General features: G+C 32.4%; 1 protein-coding gene across 2 annotated transcripts in view; it reads right to left on the bottom strand.

Moving 5' to 3' along the window:
- LOC129219268 (fragile X messenger ribonucleoprotein 1 homolog) overlaps positions 1-19,360 on the bottom strand; it is a 106,538-nt gene extending 87,178 nt beyond the window's left edge. For both annotated transcript variants that reach the window (XM_054853598.1, XM_054853599.1), the window contains exon 1: positions 19,302-19,360. In XM_054853598.1, coding sequence (XP_054709573.1) covers positions 19,302-19,352 — 51 coding nt within the window. In that variant the 5' untranslated portion in view covers positions 19,353-19,360. The remainder of the gene's footprint in view (positions 1-19,301) is intronic.
- Positions 19,361-19,494: the final 134 nt, after the last annotated feature.

Here is a 19,494-nt window from a genome sequence, read left to right as displayed (position 1 = left end):
AATTAAGCTGGTTGAGAATAAGTTTGGTTTTAAATAATTTTGTTTGTTTTATCACAGCTAATTAGCAGCGGTGTTGTTGTAAACTTTTCTGAAAAGGGGTTGGTAAGCACTTTTCTCCCCCCCCCCCCCCGCTCATGATTTAATAAAACAATAATAATATATATCAGCAAAATGAACCTAGAACTGCAAAAGGATAGTAAGGGTGGAGAAAAAAATATGATCGCTTTAGATAAGGTTACCAACTTCAAAATTATCACCACTTAGCATCTGTCTCGCTTCTCATAATTTCACCAGCTTGTCAATATTTGCGTTTTTACGGTGAGGTGCGATTTTTAACTGTTATTTTGGGAGAAAATTATATGGGTTTGATTTTTCGATGCTAACAAGGATGATTAACTTTAAATAAACTCTTTTAATTACCGTTTTTTTTTTCTTTAGATGTCTACATTTTGAAACATGCAATCTTTTAACATCCGATATGAGAATCATATTTTGTTCTTTTTTCAAGCTAACTTCGCTTTATTATGATGCAAATAAATAAAAAGTCTCTTTATTTTCGTTAAAACTCTCATTTCAAGTTTTTAAAGCAAAATTCCATTTTCTTTTATGAGTCAAAAATTTAAATGCTGAATCGATGGTTTAATCTGTTTTTTTTTTTTTTTTTTTGCTTCAACTGTGTCCACAGAAATGATATGTTTATCATAGTAATCTAAACTGCAATTTTAAAATTTTATCAAAAATATTTCTTGTACAAGCCGTTTTAATATTTTTGATGCCTTCACTTTGAGAATTGCAATCTCTTTGCATCCGCTATGGGAATCCAATTTTTCAAATTTTCGATGTTTAGTATGCTTTGTTAAGAGGTAAACAAATAAAATCACTTTTTATTTTTGTTAAAATCATGGAAATTATAAGTTTTAAACGAAATTCTGTGCTTTTTAAGAGTGTCTTGGATCAAAAAGTTAAATGCTGAACCCCCTTGTCTGATTTTTTTTTTTTTTTTGTTACAATTATTTTAAGTACTGTACAGAAATATTTCTAGCATAATTTAACACAATGTAGAATGGTAGATAAATATTGGTACTTGAAAGAGCGATGCCGCCCCCCCCCCCAGCCAATTACTAGAAAAACACTCCAGAATGATATTCTCGATATAGCAGAGGAAAACACTCAACTTAAAGTTTAAATGACGCAGTTTGTGCCATCTCTCAATTCTAAAATTTCATTTTGACAAAAAAAATTTTCTTTTTTTTGCGAAATTATTTGATTTTTCACAAAATTAATTCATTTTTCACAAAATTATTTCATTTTTCACAAAAAGCGGACCCTGTGAAAAATCCTGGACAGACCCATGGTATTAAAAATCCTATAAATACCAGCTCGGAGCTTTTTAACTTGATTCATTAATCTAATGCAATATCAAACTGAAACTTGGATTTGGTTTAACATAGCAATTTATTGGGTATGAGTTTAAAATGGTTACCACTGCCCAAAATTTTTATAATTAAGGATTGGCAACAATCTCATTTGACCCTAAAAGTGTGTGTTATCTTGAGTGTTTCTATGATCATAAATGGATCCTAATAACCTGACATTTGTAGAAATGACAGGTATTTTTATTTTACACTTCAGTAGTAATTTTTTCAGATGTTTTGTTTTCTTTTTAATATATTTGCCTGTCACCTCCCTAATTTTATGGTTGCTTTACTAGCTCCCAAAAAGGAATAGCTAATATTAGATGACAGCTGATCAGCAAGCTGTATGGTTTACATTTATAGTTAGTTGTTTATATTATGACTGTGAGATTGGTAACTACTTTTTATTTAAAATACGCTTTCTTTTTCTTGAAACCTCTTTCAACTGCTGCATTCGTTTTATCAAGGGCAGTATGTTCTTTTAAGCCACTTTTTATTTTCTATAAATGATTTATAAACATTATATATATATATATATATATTCCAGTTTAAATACAGTGAAACTTCAGTAACTGGACACACTGATAATCCAGGTAACTCGACATTTATTTTTCTTATGGTCTGCCCAATGCTAACTTGAATGGTTGAAAAGCTTTCTAGCTTGACACACATTTTGCTAGAACCCCTATAAGTCAACATCGAATTGCTATTCGAGTTCAATTCATTCTTTCATATTGACCTTTTCTCAAAATTTTAGAAAAGCTCTGTCAGAGAATTCTATCTTTTATTCAGGGGAGTCAGCAACCACTCTGTGCTGTTAGTGCAATACTGATAGGGTAGGATAAAATGTACCCCATGGGAGGCCTATAGAGAAAGAAGGCACCATTACTTGTTTTCTAAACAAATGTGAGCAGGACTTGTTTTTTAACAATTATGTATTTATTCCTCACAAGATATTCAAATCTATTATTGATTTTAGTATTATGTTTTTTCAAAGAAAGAAAACAAAAATAGAAAATTTATTTACTGGAATTAATTTTCATAATGTGAATGTTAAGCATTAATAAGCATAAGTGATACAGACAGAAAATTTTTAGGAATTAAAATTTTGGAACCCCAGTAAGTTGAGGAAAAGTTATGAGTTATGTCATTAAGCTTGGGGGGGGGGGAATCTGGACAAAAAAAATTTCCATGCAAATAATAATTTGTTTTGAATCCATTGAATACGAGAGGTGCATAAATACTAATTTATTTCTTCATTTGCTATGAGGGGAGGGGGACAGGTAATTTACTTTATTTTGAACATATTATTACTAAACCATCAGGCCATTAATTTTTAAGGGGTGTTAAATGTAATTTCAAGAAATTAAAAGGATGAATTTGTCATTTTACAGCAGTAAAACTATAATGGAAAAACAGTTCCACGATAGCAATTTTTCTCAAACGTAAAGGGGGAGGGGGGCAGATCCTGAAAGTACTAGTAACTGTATGATTATGAATTGGTGTTAAGACTTTACTGTTGTTTTAACTTGTCTGGACTAAAATGCAGTAATCCGTATGCAGATATTGTCTGCAACTTTTGAATTTCATGATATCTTATTTTCAGAATATTTATATTTTAAACAATTTTTGAACTATTTCAAATAAAAAAAATAGCTTGAATATTAAATTTGTATGTTTGAGTTCAATATTTAACACACTTTATATTTAAATTTTTTAAATAATTGCTGGGAACGCTTGTTTCAAAGACATGGAAAAACTTTTCTCTATGATGCTTTCGTTGTTTCTAGAGGGGAGGGGACAAAATCCCTAAAAGACCCATAACTTTTTTCACAGGAAAAGTTAGGGCACATACTCATGATCATTTTTTCTTTAAACCCTGATGTTAAAAATTTTAAATTTCAAACAATGGTTTTTTTGACCAAAAAAAAAAAAAAATCAAAATGTTTAACTTTCTGATTTTAAAAAAATTCTTTGTATTAACTAAGATTATTATAATATTTTTTATAAAATTATTCAAAGTCTTAACATTTTTCATGAAAATTTTCAAAAAGATAATATTATTAAAGCTTGACAAGAAGAGAAGGCACGTGGACTAGAAGCGGAAATGGGACACTTCATTTTAAAATAGGTAGTGTGAGTGAGAGCGCACAAGCGGAGTAGGGGTTACTTGGCGAAGATGCGTTGATATTTCGCAGTTGCGAATTCACACATTTGGAGAATTGGGGAGGGGGGATTTTTAAAATGTTTAATTTATTTATTTAAATTTATTTGTTGATTTATTTTTAATGTAAACTATTTCATTTACTATTTTATTTTAATTTATTTAATTTTAACGTAATTTTATTTATTTAATTATTTTGTGTGTATGTGTGTGTGTTATTGGTGTAGCATGGAACGTTTCTAACAAAACAATAAAAATAATAATTTAAAATAAATAAATAAGTAGAGCAAAGGGGATAAGAAAAATTAGGGGGGGGGGTCATATGGTATAGCAAAAGTTTTTAATACTCATACAGAATTCCTGGTAAAAATAGGATTGAAAATGCGCAAAGTAGCACTGAAATAAGTTTTAGAAGGCTGTAAACCTGCGAGTTCTCTTTCGCGCGTGTGCACTTGCTCTCAATTTGATATAAATAAATTTCAAAAACTTGAAAGCCCCCTTTGGTATGACCAAACAACAGGCTGCAGTGTGTGCAAGTGGGAGAAAAGGTTGGAGGTGCAATATTTCAATGCAAGTTTTAGTGGGGTTTCCAATATTTTCTATGTCTAGAGCCCCGTGAAGTATTATTAATATTTTATATTATCTTCCTCGAACTTATTTTTTCTTAAGTCCTTTCAATGAAGTGTGATTAGATTGTGCTTTACCCAAAATGCTTAAAAAGTGCTCAATTTCCTTAAACAAAAGAATCTCCTTAATGCCATCATAGTAAGTTTGAAAAATATTTTCCGAGTAGTTTATGATTAGCAGAAGGTGGCATCTTCAAAAGACAAAGAGCCTGAAGAAGTTTCTATTCCATTCTCGAATTCTGCAACAAACCTTTTCCAGATTATGTAATGTTAGGCTTCATTTTTAGTGCAAACAGTGAAACATGGTCCCATTTTATTCTAGTTAAATTGTTGTGAATGCCCCCAAATACCGCTTTAAATCAGGTGCTTTTTAGAAGCTTAGTCCCCGTTCCCCTCATGTTATTTTTTTAAATTAATTTCATTTATAATTAACCCCTCCACCCCCCCTCCAATCTAGTGCTCAGTAAAGTGTATTGAGGAAAAATAAATAGCATTTTCAACGATTTTACAACCACCATAAATAATCCATACTGCTGGTTTTGAAGTTATTTAAAAAAAAATACTGAAATTTGTTTTCATAACGTTGTTTCCAATAGTTTTAAAATATAATTTAGCTTTTGCAGAAACAAGAAATGAGAGAGATGTATTTATTTTCATTTTTACGTTTTGATACTGTTTTCAGGTCCGTCATTTGGAAGATCAGGGGGTCATTTCAACCCCTTCCCTGGATTTTAAAATACAAAGTAACCATGCATTATGTTGCTTTTTTAACTATAAAAATTGAGTATATACCCTTTGCCTCCCCCCCCCCCCCAACACTTCGAAATGACGAGGCTGACTGCGTTGTCACTACCTAAGCCCCAAACTTAAACCAAGCTTTTAAACTGAAGTGAAACTTTCTTAAAATAAGAACTGTAAAGTAATGTAGTTAGGGGCATGCACCGCCACCGGAGAGAAGGGAGGGGGGACATCTGCCGGCCCGGGATCAAGCTTGAAGGAGCCCGAGATTTCTAAAATAAGGGGTGAAATTTTGTGGGGACGTATGGGTAAACAATTTAGAGGGGTCCCGTAAAAGACATTTGTGACGGGCCCCGAAATTTCCGTGCACGCCACTGAATGTAGTCCAACAAAATAATGTGCAATGAAACACATAATTAGCAATGATATTTAAAAACTCTTAAGTGGTAGCAAAATTTAAATTACTTATATTATTTCACAGGTGCATTCATTCCATATGCAACTGCTCACTATTTATGCTAATATCTCTCCAATATACAATGGCGAAAACATTGATTCTAAAAATTAGGGAGTGCAGAACAATCGTACAGTAATTACGCTCTGAGCATAACAAATTTTTATGAAAAGCTCGCTGAATTGTGAAAGTTAAGATTCAGAGTAATATTACTGCTACAAATAATCTGAATAAAGTAGAACAGTCTGCTTCACTTGCATCAATTACATGATTTGCGCTGTTGTAAATTCGCCAGTTTTTTTTTTTTCTATTTAAGCAACTGCCCTCCCCCCCCCCCCTTAATGGGTTCTTCTTGTCACTCTGCCTCGAGGAGCTTGTCAGGTGATGAAACTAAACGGTTTTTTTCAGAACAAAATGTCTTTAAAAAGAAAAACGTTGCATTCTAGAGAAAGGATCGTTGTTAATAATGTGAGAAGATTTTTTGAAAAAGAAGCAAAGTCTGGCGAACTTTTAATTTCAATTCATAAAGTGCAACATAGAATATCTGCCGCAACTGGAGTTTCAGTTCGGACTATCCAATGTATAAAAAAAGAATCGCTTTCGAATGACCTGTTGTTATCTCCTGGAAAACATCGCCCTCAACCTGTTGATAGGAAAGCGTTTTTGGATAGTTTTGACTTATGTGTTGTGAGGAGCACGATAAATGAATTTTATAAATCAAAAAAGATGCCTACAATACGATTAGTAATTGCCAATTTTAAGAGATAAAATTAATTTCCCCTGGAAGAGGGAAACGCTAAGAAAAATCTTACACAAAATTGGATTTCGATGGAAAAAATGTCAGAACAGGAGAAAAGTGCTGATTGAACGACCTGACATCATTTCATGGCGATGCAGATACTTACGAGAAATAAAAAAGCATTATCAAAATCAATGGAATATTGTGTTTATTGATGAAACTTGGATTGACAATACTCTCGTTTTCCAAATGCTGGCAAGACGGAAAAATTGGAGCTACTGTCAAAGATGGAGCAGGAAGTCGATTGATAGTAGTGCATGCAGGATCTAAAGAAGGGTTTATACCCAATGCAGGTTTGGTCTTCAAAGCAGGGTGTGCCATGGATGATTACCATGGGCAAATGAATTCCGAAAATTTCGAAAAATACATTCGAGAAAATTTTTTACCAAACATCGCCCCTAACTCTGTAATAGTAATGGACAATGCTTCGTACCATACGAAGGTTGTAGACCCTGTACCATCGAAATATGCAACAAAATATGTGATGCGTCAGTATTTAGACGAACACTCAATCCCATATGACAGCAATTTGAGAAAACCGGAAATTTTTGAAATAATTTAAGCAAATGCTTCACCGACAAAACAATATCGCATGGATGAACTTATAAAACAGCATGGACACTCGGTTCTACGATTGCTCCCTTATCATTGTGATTTGAACCCGATCGAGTTAGCCTGGGCAGCTGTCAAGCGCTTTGTAAGGAATAGAAACGTTGAAGCTGAGTTAAGTCTCAAAACTCTAGAAGAACATACAACCCCAGTAGCAGAAACTTTCTAGCCAGTCTGCGACACTACTTCCGGTAGTTGAAAATAATCTGCAGCATTATTATTAGTTTTATTTTAAGTTTTAATAAACTACACAAGTCCTTTGTGAAGGCCAAGACTTGGACAATTTTCCAACTGGCCAGTGGCCACTAGACCCGAAAAACTTAGTGGCCACCACTGTCGCTAAATTTTAAAGCAATAAGGGGGGGGGGGGGAGGAAGCAGCTTTCACTACTTTCATAAAAATAAATAGAACTCTACACACTATGAAAACCAATTCTTCAAGACATATTAATTTTAATATGGAAAATTTGCATTGAAATGGGTTTTTAAATTTTTTAAATTAGTAAATGAGAAGTTGGCAGGAAATTGCATTTTAGATGAAATATTTAGCTTATAGCAAAGCCTTCAAATCAATGAGGATCAAATACAACTGTGCAGATAATAATTCGCATTTTTCAAAAAAATATTTTATGAAAAGAAAAAAAAACATGATTTATTGAACACTTTATGTTATCTTCAATAGTTTGTGTTGAGGTAAACATCCAATTCTGTTTTTGGAAACTTAGGTAAGTATTAGTATCCTTTATTTCTATCTTGAGAATGGCCAAACATGGTGTCTACGCGAAAAATTCATGGTTATAAATAGATATTTGAATTTGTTGCATAAAAGTAGCAATAAATTCAAAATCATTAAAAAACTACTATTTATGTGAAATAGTCAGTTTTTAGCACATTAGCCTGTAAAGCAATGAAGATAAGATAATATTCTGAAGATAAAATTTTGCAATTTTAAAGACTATAATTAAGAATTATCCAAAAAAAAAAAAAAAAAAAGACACATTTTGCTTAATTTTCAGCAGTTTGCATTGCAATAAACATCTAATTCGGTTTTTGAAAACGAAGGCACTTCATGAGTCTTACGTACCAACATCTTGGCGGCCAAACATGGCGACTACGCTAAAAATTAAGATATTAATTTCTGAATTTGTTGCAAAAAATATTTTCAAAATAAAAATCCTCATGAGACTAAACTTTAGTAAAAAAAGTTTTGGCGCTTTTGCGTCCAAAGCAATGAGGATAAGGTGAAATTTTCACATAAAATTTTTCACTTCTCAAGAAAATTATTTTAAAAAATAAAAATTAAAAAACGATTTGCTGTAGATTTTAAGTTATTTTCATTTCTTGGCAGAAAGATAATACATCCAATTCATCTTTGTTTTTGAAAACTTTTGCACTTTTCTACTTCGATTTTGTGAATGACCAAATAGGACGACTATGTTTTTAGTTGAAATGCTGAAGCATCCATCGCTCAAAAAGCGATCTCCAAACGATCTTTTTAAAGTTGTATTTCTTTTTTTTTTTCTTTTATTTATTTATTTTTTTTTTCCCCTTCCTTTCGTTTTGTTCTTTGGTAAAATTATCTGCAGGCCGCCGAAAAATCTGCGACGCACGTCTCGCGTCTCGCAGTTTCTGCTACCGGGCATACAACGCACGCAATTCAAAGTGTTTCCAGTGACGACTGGGAAAAATACTGCAGCCACATTGAAAAATTGGAGACGAAATATTGGGAATCGTAGAAAATGTAGTTGAAACTCTAAATTTCACCGTTGAATCAGAGAGGAACAGATACAGCTTCCGAAACAGGCTCAATGGATTGGGAATGAGACATTTTCAGCAATTTATCCTGTTAAATATTTCATGTTTTCGCAATTCCATCCACATCTTTTAAATTTTTTTGCAATAGCTTTATTGTTTTCACATCTTAGTTTGATGATCCATTCTGTTTCGGAAATTTACATTTTTTTTTTCATTTTGAAAAAAGGCTTCAAAGATCCCCCCCCCCCTTTTTTTTGCATTCTTGTCATCAATTCTCAATAACAGGTTTCAAGATTTAAAACAAAACACTTATACAAGTTCACGATTGAAGACCTGTGCTTATTTTCTGCTTTATTTTAAGGAGGGATTGGAAGAATTGCAATCCTCCAGAGCCCTTGTTTTTTTTTTCCTTGACATATTATCCATTCCAGTATAAACGAGGAATTTTCTATCAATGTATCGGAAATCAACCGTTTATAAGTTGCACATGTGCTTTCTTACTAATATATCAATATTTTGTAATCTAAGTAGAAAATTTTTAAGATCGGAACAATTTTCATGAATGTTTTTAAAAAATGACTACATAAGTTTAATTGCACATTCATAAGATTGGAAGGAGTGGAACAATTGTTTTTGTAAATCACTGGAAGGGATTTAGAGAAGCACAATCTGTAGAACGAAACAGTTTTTCATTGTAATTCAATGTCACAAGCTTCATACAGCAGTATCCTCTAAAATTTTTAGGAATTTACCAACAGGTGTTCTTAAAATGCATTCTTCCTATAATTTATTTTTTTTTCTTTGATATTCATAATGTTTGAATGTTGCTGATCTTGTTTAATTAATTAATGCTACCCCCATGATTCTCGCTACCATATATTTTGTACTTCCAATAATACTTTTTCTCTCGCCCTTTTTATTTATTCATTTGTTTTGTTCTTAAGAATTATTATTTAGTTGATTAAACATCATTATTATAACCCTTGTTTTGATTTCTTATTCAACAAAACGCAAAATAATGTACCTATTAACGTTCTATTTTTTATTTATAAGTATTTAATTCACATTTTTTGTAAATGTGGGTGTGGAAAGGAGGGTGGGGCTCACCTTGAGACACTTTTCCTCCTTTTTTTTCTAATTTTGTTATACATTAGTCCGTCATTGTCAAACCCACTATGCAACTTATAAAAATTTCAGGAGAAGGTTATAAGACATGTTTGTACAAAAAAAAAAAACTCTTATCTGCTTAATCAGTGGAATCAAAGTACTAGTGTATTTGAAAATTAGAACGTTTTAAAATCTATGTGGGGAAAATAGAGCTGTCCCAAGGTGTACCTTTTCCCAAAGGAAGCCTCTTTTTCCTACCATCCTTTTTTTATATTTTAAATATGCTGACCTTCTTGGGAGGCCACTGTCTAAACTACGAATACGAACGTCTTAATCATCTTGGCATACGATTCGATTAGGCTAAAATGATAGTATTTATGTAAAAATGTATTGCGACCCTTTTTTCTTCTTTTTTTTTTGTTTAAAATAGAATTAGTTTTGTTAAATGTATGGTTATTTTACTGTTTGGTGAAATAAAATTAAACTACGGACGTATTTTTGAATACGAAAAGCAGTATAAAGATTAAAAGTACAGGTCACACGTTGGGGCACCCCGAACCAAAATGTTCGGAAGGAGGAAATGAAAATTCAAATTTTACTGCAGGGGCATATCCATCCAAGGTATTTGTGACATAGGGGTGTCCGTAACAAAACTTGTTAAAAGGTTAAAATTTTTATATATATTAAAAAAGCACATTCCAAAAGACACACATGTCATATTTTTTTCTTCATTTACTTCATATTAATCATGTAACCGCAATCAAAACATCAAAAATACAACTTTTAACGTTACGGATTCTACATTGAGTTTTTCTTCAATAGTGACTTGAACCGAATTTCAAGCCAAAACTGGTACCTGGGACAAATAAAGTAAAGGATTATCTCTACTACATATAATAATTTTAATGAAAAAGTGCATTCGTTAAAAAATTATAAGTTGTGAAAATGGTGATTGTAGAGTCCGTAACAATAATTAGAAGAAAAGTTTTGTTAAAATTTTCATTTATGCATTTTATAGCACTAAACTGAATGTTTTCTAACTTCACCTATGGTGTTACAATATTCTAAAATAAGTTTCATGATTATTTAAATTCGGTATTTTTAATTAATTTTCTAAATTTGGTTACGGACTCTACAAAACGTTATGGACTCTACATTTGGCAACCGTTTCAACACAGCTCTTTCTTTACCAAAATCTTTGAACAGCCTGCACAAGAAAAAAAATAATAAGTAGCCCTTTAAAGGAAATTACAACTTATACTTTAAAAAAAACTTTCACTTTCAGAAGAGTTTTGACTGAACAAGTAAGTGTATAGGGGTAGTCAGAGCACATTGGTCTGGCTCTCTACTTTTCTTTTTTTTTTTTATCTCATCATAAATTTCAATTCATAGTTTTATTTTCTACCATGAGTTAAATATTTCTCACCACCCCCAGAAAATTTTCAATTCATTACCTTTTTCCCCATTAATACTTTAAGAGAACTTTGTGAAGTGATCCAACCTGCCACAGTCCCGGGTCCCCACATTACAAAACCAACTTCTATTACAATTTTAATGTTAAATATTATCCAACATTTGTACCAAACAAATGTTTTATGATTAGAATCAAAAACCAAAGTTTAAAGATCAATATAATTAAAATTAACTAACATCTGTTACTTTTTCAACAATCGGCACAATTTGTGTTTTTAGCAACTTCACTATTGCTAATACTGGAGTATTGCTTTTTTAATTGTTCTAAAAGTTTTTGTGTGTTTTCTAAAAGTGAAGCAACATACCTCAGGTACTTGGTCTAAAAAAAGTTGTCCTGATTTTTTCCCTACAACAAAAAATAAACTGCTAATACTTAAGAACTAAAAAAACTTATTTTAGGAGAGGAATTCAATTTATTGCTTTATTCTTCACGAAAACCATTTAAAAAAATAAAGTTGCTTAGTTATGAGAGTTAATCAATTAAAAGCAGCACTGCCAAAATAACAGTTTCTGAAATTTTTTCAAAATAACTGTACAATATGATTTCATTATAGGAATTGTAGAGCTATAGGCGCTACTTTTTGTTAGTCGTAAATAAAAAAAAAAGATATTAAAATTATGAAGGCCAGTCTAACGAGTCCCAATTTACCCTATTATCTTATGGGATGTTGACTGATCAGGTGATCCCGAATTTCAGTATATTTCCAGTGTGACATTTGAAAAATTTCCAGTATAAAATACGAGTATATATTGTACAAAAAAATTAGAAAAAAATCACTTTCATGTTAAAATAAAGGAACAAAGTAAGGCATGTTAGATGCCATTTAGTACATTAATATTAGGGCCATTAAACAAAAATATAAGATCTTTCGTGCCATACATGACCGAGACTGATCATACATTTAATTAATTAAATGCAATTATTTACACCGGAAATGAACAAAATTTTGCTGCTTAAAAATATATGTGATTCCTGAAGCAAAAAATGTTGCCTTTTTAAATTGAATTAACAGAAAATTTAACTTAACTTTAAAAATGCAATTTAAAAAGTATTGGCTTAAAAACATCTTCTTCCTAACATGTCCCTCCCCCCCCTCCCCCCCCCCCAAAAAAAGTTATCCAGAAATTTCGAGTTACCGAAAATGGTCCGGTATTGATCACTTCAGATAACCAAAATTCTACTATAAAAGTTGAATTGTTAGTGAAAATTGCATTAAAATCTATTTTTTCTAATATCAAATTCAAGACTGAACCCAGGTAGCATCAACTCATAGGATTTTGCTCGGCCGATCATCGACTCCCTCCTAAACTCATCGCGTAATGCCACGCTGATATCGTTGCGATCAGAATCCGAGAACGGTTTTCGATGAGCTGTTTTTTATCGGAAAACTATATCCTTACGATCAAATTTCCCGATGAAAATTTGCCGAGCTGCATTTCATCGGAAAAAGAGATCGTAACGATCAAATTTTCCGATGAAAATTTGCCTAGCTACATTTCATCGGAAAAAGAGATCGTAACGATCAAATTTTCCGATGAAAGTTTGCCTAGCTACATTTCATCGGAAAAAAGAGATCGTAACGATCAAATTTTCCGATGAAAATTTGCCGAGCTGCATTTCATCGGAAAAAGAGATCATAACAATCAAATTTTCCGATGAAAATTTGCCGAGCGAAATTTCATCCGAAAAAGAGATCGTAACGTTCAAATTTTCCGATGAAAAATTTGCCGAGCTGCATTTCATCCGGAAAAAGAGATCGTAACGATCAAATTTTTCCGATGAAAATTTACCAAGCGAAATTTCATCGGAAAAAGAGATCGTAACGATCAAATTTTCCGATGAAAATTTGCCGAGTTTACATTTCATCTTAAAAAAAGTAGGTCGTTTAAATTTTCCGATAAAAGTTTTCCCAATCTTAAATTTTTGGAAATCTCCCAACTGTTAAAATACGATAAGTTTTATTATTCGAATATCCGACTATTGATCAAACGTAAGGCTGTATGGATCAACATTCAGGGTGTGAGAATCGGAGGAAAAATGACTGAGACTTTGACTCCGAATCCGACTCCTGGATTTTGGAAGGGTTTACTCCGATTTGCTGCAAAATCAATTCAACTTTAACTCCACGATTCCAACCCCGATTACCTCACTGGAATTTGCGAACAAAATGAGACTCCGACTCTTGAATGATTTCTCTCCTATCTCCAAAACAATTCCATTCTGTTCAATTTGACTCCCAAAATTACCGACTCCGACTCTTCACTAGCTGGCGCCACAAGTATATTCACTGAATAAAATTCTCACTTTCCGTTCAGAAATCTGGTCATGGCCTTACCCCCCGATAGATGGGCGCCACAAATGATTTTCGATGTAATACATTATTTTCCTCCTTGGAGAGAGCATTGCTTGTCAAGTGGTTAGCGTATGAATCTCGTATTCCAAAGGTCTAGGGTTCGATTCCCCGGCTAAAGCGACTTAGGTTGAGCTAATGATTCAAGTTAATCAAAAGTTGTTAAATTAGAAATTAACTAAACAGTTATTAAAAGAAATTAAAGTATATTGAATAATTGTCCCAAATGACGCTCATCCGAAAATACCCCTTCAGGAAGTTTTAAAGATGGCGGAAGTGTCACGTGATCATCCAAGATGGCGGACCCATCTTCCCACTGTTAATTTTTTTTTCCTCCTGCTTGTCCCTATATCGCGGTTGTTATTACTTCTCATCGTATTTTCATCCTAAATTCATCGCCTCGGAACAGCACTGCTCGTATATTGGTCCAAATCTCATCGTATTTTCATCCAAAATTCATCGCCTCGGAAAAGCACTGCTCGTATATTGCTCCAAATCTCATCGGTATAGGGAGCAAAATTCATCGGATACCGATGATCGGATTCTACTATTGCCGATGAGACATATTGGAGCAATTTCCGATGAAAACTCATCGGAATCCGATCATCGGCCGATCATCGACCGATCAAAGTTTGATCGGATTTCGATGAACGGCCGATGATCGGCCGATGAGTTGATGCTACTCGGGAAGAAATCAACATATCACTTGGTCTGTTCCAACAAGAGGCCACATTCAATCTGCCCCCCCCTTACCCCTAGAGCTTGGGTGCACCTCCCCTAAATATCCCAAAACCCCCCCCCTCCCTCATAATATCAAAAACCTCTCCCCAAAAATGAGAAAAATAACCCTCAAAACACCCCCTAAAAAAACTTCAATGGTACAGCCTGTGGCATGCCCCCCCCCCCCCCTCAGGTGGGCACCTTTCACATACATGATGAAGAAATAGTCATAACAGTTGATTCTATCATTGTAACTATTGAACAATGAGGTAGTATTGTTGTTGTTTACACTCTATAAACAATAATTCAAACAATACTCGAACGAGACAAATATGTAGAGTCCGTAACATGTTCATAATCGTGCAGTTCTTCAGTAAATAATTCCGTAAAAAATATTTTTTACCTTTTTAAAAAATATTTTGGTGCTTAAATGTATTATAGATAAACTGAGACTTAGTGGAAAACCTTCATTAGGTAAGAGTAATTATTACTTTCACAGAAAATTTGAAGATTTAAGCAAAAATTTCCATGTCTTTTTAGTGTAGAGTCCGTAACATGCTATATATTTTCCTATATCTTTAGAAATTCAACACAAATCTAAACTTTTTTCAATGTTATGACATAACTACACATAGGACAAATCATTTACAAAAAGTTTAATTTTACTATTTGCACTAATCATGAGTAGGAGACTAAAACATCCTTATGAAGTGTAGAGTCCGTAACAGCCAAATACCTTGGAATGCCCCTGCATGTTAAAAGAAAACATGCACACATCCTACATCTGAGAAGATATAAGTATGAGAGGAAAAAATGCAATTCTCTGTACTGGTATCTTCCACTTTGCTAAATCTTTTGACAAAATGTGTCAAATAAGGACTTTTTGTGAGGCCTCAGTGAACTCCCATCGGTACCTCTCTGTTCACAGGCTTATAATTTCCTGTTTAATTCATGCAAACATAAACTGTTTTCTGTTAAATTATATATTTACTCAGAATCATTAAAATATAATGCCACAAAATTCCTCTTAATTTTAGTTTTTAAGGTATTATGATGCCAAACAAAATTTACTATAAAAAGTACTGAAATACACCAGATACAATTTACTTCATGGTAATTTAAAAATAACGAGAATATTTAAAGTTTGATTATTTGTTATCAGAAAAAAAAGTTCGAAATGCTGTGTTAAGATTGCTTTTTCAAAAGTTTAATCTGCATGCTAAGGATCAAAAAGGAGAAATCATTATTACAATGCTCAAATATAAATTTTCCTACATTTAGTACTTGGTAACACTAAATTTAATTACTAAGCACACAGTAAAAACACATAATCAATCGATCGATTACAAGTTAATTTACAAACTGCATAAAAATTCACAATCGACAAACTCCATTTTTTTTCGGAAAAAATGAGCGAGAGAAGAAAGGCGATAAGAAGCCAAAGTAATTCTGATTTTCAGTCATTTGCTATCTACGCCAAATCGCCGTAATCGACTCGTCCAGCCACTACGTCACGCGCGCCTTCTCTTCGTGGTTTAGCTATAGTTGCTGAGAAACATTTTTCCCCCCCATTAACAACAGCTCAGTGTCTTTGAAAATGACAAAAAAATGCAAAATCGAAAAATTTCAGAAGTCTATAAAATTAAAATACATTGAGATTGAAACAAAAGAAACTAAGGGGTTGCTTTTAACCACAAAATTAGGAAGTATACCAAGTTTCATCAAAATCTAGATGATAGGTGTTGAAATCCCATTTTTGTGGTTGATTTGACAAATTTTAAACTATTTCAAATAAAATAGAAGTTTAAATATATTTTATTTATATTTCAGTTCCATATTCAACACATTGTATATTTGAATTTTTGTCATAATTGTTGACAATTCTGTTTTTAAAAACACAGAAGAGATTGTATGATGTTCTACGCTTTTTTTCCAGAATGGGGGGGGGGGGGGGGCAGAATCCCTTAAAGTCCCCTAATGTTTTTCATTGGATAAGTTAGAGTACATATTCATGATCATTTTTTAAAAAAATCATAATTTTTAAAACTGACCCTTTTGTTGAAATTCAGATTTTTGCCAACATCTTTTTTTGAAAAAAAAAATTCAAAATTTTCAATTTTTTAGCGGTCTAATTTTTTAAAAAAATGTTGTGAAAACTAAGATTATTAAAATATTTTTTATCAACATGTTCAAAGTCTTTCTATTTTGTGTAAAAATTTTCAAAAAATTATAGCATTAGTTACCAAGAAATAATTTTTTTCATAACCAACAACATCTCAGTTTGAGTGTCTCGAAAATGACAAAAAATGTAAAACTGCCAAATTTCAAAAGGCTGTAAAATCAAAACGCATTGATACTGAAAGAAAAAAAATTAGGGAGTTGCTTGTAACCATAAAGGGATGAAGTAATATCAAGTTTGATCAAATTCCGAGACGGTGGGTGTTAAAATCCCATTTATGTGGTTGATTTGACGTGGATTGACCCGCTAGTAAGTTTATCATTTAGACACTTGCCAGAGAAAAAGCAAAATATAAAGAGCAAAATAGCAACAAAAAATGCAACATGTATTTTGGTGTGTTACAAGAAGTGGAGTTCCTAGCACAGATATCACACAGGTCGGTAACTCATAATGTTACTGTTCCCCTCCCCCCCCCCACAAAAATAATTATAAATGTTTTATGTAAATATGAAATTTATATAACTCTCAGAAACAACTCAGTTCTATTTTTGGGGCAAAACAAAAGTTTGGAAGACAAACATACACTGCAAATCTATTTTATGCAAAATTTGTCTTACACTCTTTTTTTGTTCCATTTGTTAGATTAAATATAATTTAAGATTTATTGGGGGACATTTTCAGAATTAAAGTACAGTGAAACCTGTGTAAGTTGACCACTTGCGGTGCAGTACTTTGGTAGTCAACTTAGACAGGTGGTCAACTTATAAAGGGGGTAATGATTTTTTTTTTTTTTTTGGAATTCTTGCACCATGACACCTTTTGTAATTCTTGCAATTGACACCTACTCTTTCTGTTTAACTCACTTTTATTGTTTAGCATTACTTTGAAACAATAATTTAAGATGTTATTCAAATATTTTTAGAGATTATTTTCCCAGAATGCCGTATAATGTGTCGTGCAAATTTAAAATTTCAGCAAATTGATCAAAAAAAAAAAAGCCTTATTGTTTATGAGAAGTTACTCATTTTATATTAATAGTTCCTGAAAATTTATAGCTAATCAAAAATAACAAATTTTTCTCTTAACAACAGAAGAAAAACAAGTTTGGGGAATAAAAGGGTTCTTAGTAACTTTCCCATGTGGTTAAACTCAAAAGCAGGTTTAGTTATGCTGCTGTTTCATTTAGTTGGTAAAATGCTGGTCTGGCATCAGAAATATTCTTGGAAAGCTTAAAATAATAATAATTAAAAAAATAATAATAATTTGCTAAATAAAATTTTAAAAAATAAACCAAGTGGTCAACTTACAAAGGGTTTTTTACAATACTCCAATCCAAACTTGGTGTTCATTAGTGGTCAAGATAGACAGGTGGTCAAGATAGAGAGGTGGTCAAGTTACAGAGGTTTTCCTTCATTATATAAGATAGGACTAATTCCGTTCCTGAGAAAAGCGGTCAACATAGACAGGTGGTCAACTTACAAAGGTGGTCAACTTTACAGGTTTTACTGTATTTATATTTTTTATAAACTATGAAATCCTGAGTATCACCTGGTGTAGCCCCTCTCTCATGCAACTGATAAATGCAAGAATATGTGAGCTTTTGAATGGAATGCATGAGTTGGCGATCATTTACCTACATCATTTTGCATTGAAAAAACAGACTCATTGTAATCTCAAAACTTCCATATTTTTCACTAACTTGCACTTTTGGCACTGCTTACAATCAATTTCTTTCTCGTACAGAAATCTGTTAATTCGTATCTCGTATGAAAAACAATTTTTCTACCTTGTGTATATTAAGTAAAACTTAAACAAGCTAGTTTTAAAAAAAATGTATATTGTGATCCATCACAATGTAAGGTAGGCAATGCATCACAATGTAAAAATTCCTACATCGCCCAGACCTACTTAGGCAGTTCGACTCATTTTTGTAAATTCTCCAAAGCAGTATCTTTAAAATATATTTGAATTTTTCAGAATATCCCCATTATTCTATTTCTATATGAACGCTGCCATTAACAAAATAAATAAAAATTCCCAAAAACAGGAAGCAATTTTAAATAGCGAATTGTTTGACATTGAATGAACCTAAAGAATCATAACAATAATACTAGTTCTCTTGTATTATTTCAACTTAGTAGACCTGAAGAAATTGCAACATCTTGAAAACTTCTCGAATTTGAGATTTGGATTCAATTATTTCAACACCAATGTGTCATTTCATTCCGATTGATTTCCTAGCAGTCAAGTAAAGTTTATGCATTCACCATGCTTTTTAATTCTTATTCTAAACTGTACAATACCAAAGAAAATATTTTGAAAATAAAATGCGGCGACACAACACAAACCCTGTTAAATAATTATTTACACAAAAACTTTATATATAATTACTTCGGCTTTTTATTTTTTTTTTCCCTACAGGTCAGAAAATAAATATTTTGATGAAATGTATTCCTTTCCATCTTCTTCACAGCATGGCACAGAGTTCAGTCATAATGAATGAAAGCATGTGCCAGCCAAAACAAAAAGCTAAAATTAACACATCTTAAATTAACATTTTCGTAAGTGTCATTTTTACGGCATGTATATAAGTACATAAACATTAAATAGAATGAAATTTCACTCTACGTTTTAAGTACACGGCAGAAAAAAAGTGATAGTGAATACTATTCGTATTGCATGTTATATCTGTGCAATGTTAAAAGAACAAAACAATAAACAATGCTTGATGGACAACAAAATTTAAACACCATGTGAATGAAAACATAACCAAAACGCAATTGATATATTGTCCCGCATGCTCGTTGAAATACGTTTTCAAGCGTAAATAACAGAACAAATGCAAAAGATGTTGGTGTTCTAACGAAAGAAAAAAATACAAGAAGCATATTCTGCGTTCACATTAAAAATACCTTATAATATGCTCCATTCTCGCCGCATACTTCGATTGCTAAATCCTCCATCTTGGTAAAAAAAATAATCGTAGCTTGGACCCATTTCACTTCAAATCATTTACAAAGTTTCGGATTAGAAAGCGCGTAAGTGTATAGACTGCCTAGAAAGAGTAGTGTGTCGATCGACGGGGAAAAAGTGAGGTCAGATCTG

This window comes from Uloborus diversus, chromosome 3, assembly GCF_026930045.1.
Source record: "Uloborus diversus isolate 005 chromosome 3, Udiv.v.3.1, whole genome shotgun sequence".
Classification (NCBI taxonomy): domain Eukaryota; kingdom Metazoa; phylum Arthropoda; class Arachnida; order Araneae; family Uloboridae; genus Uloborus; species Uloborus diversus.
The sequence above is the reverse complement of the archived record's forward strand: the minus strand, read 5'-3'. Positions and strand labels throughout refer to the sequence as shown.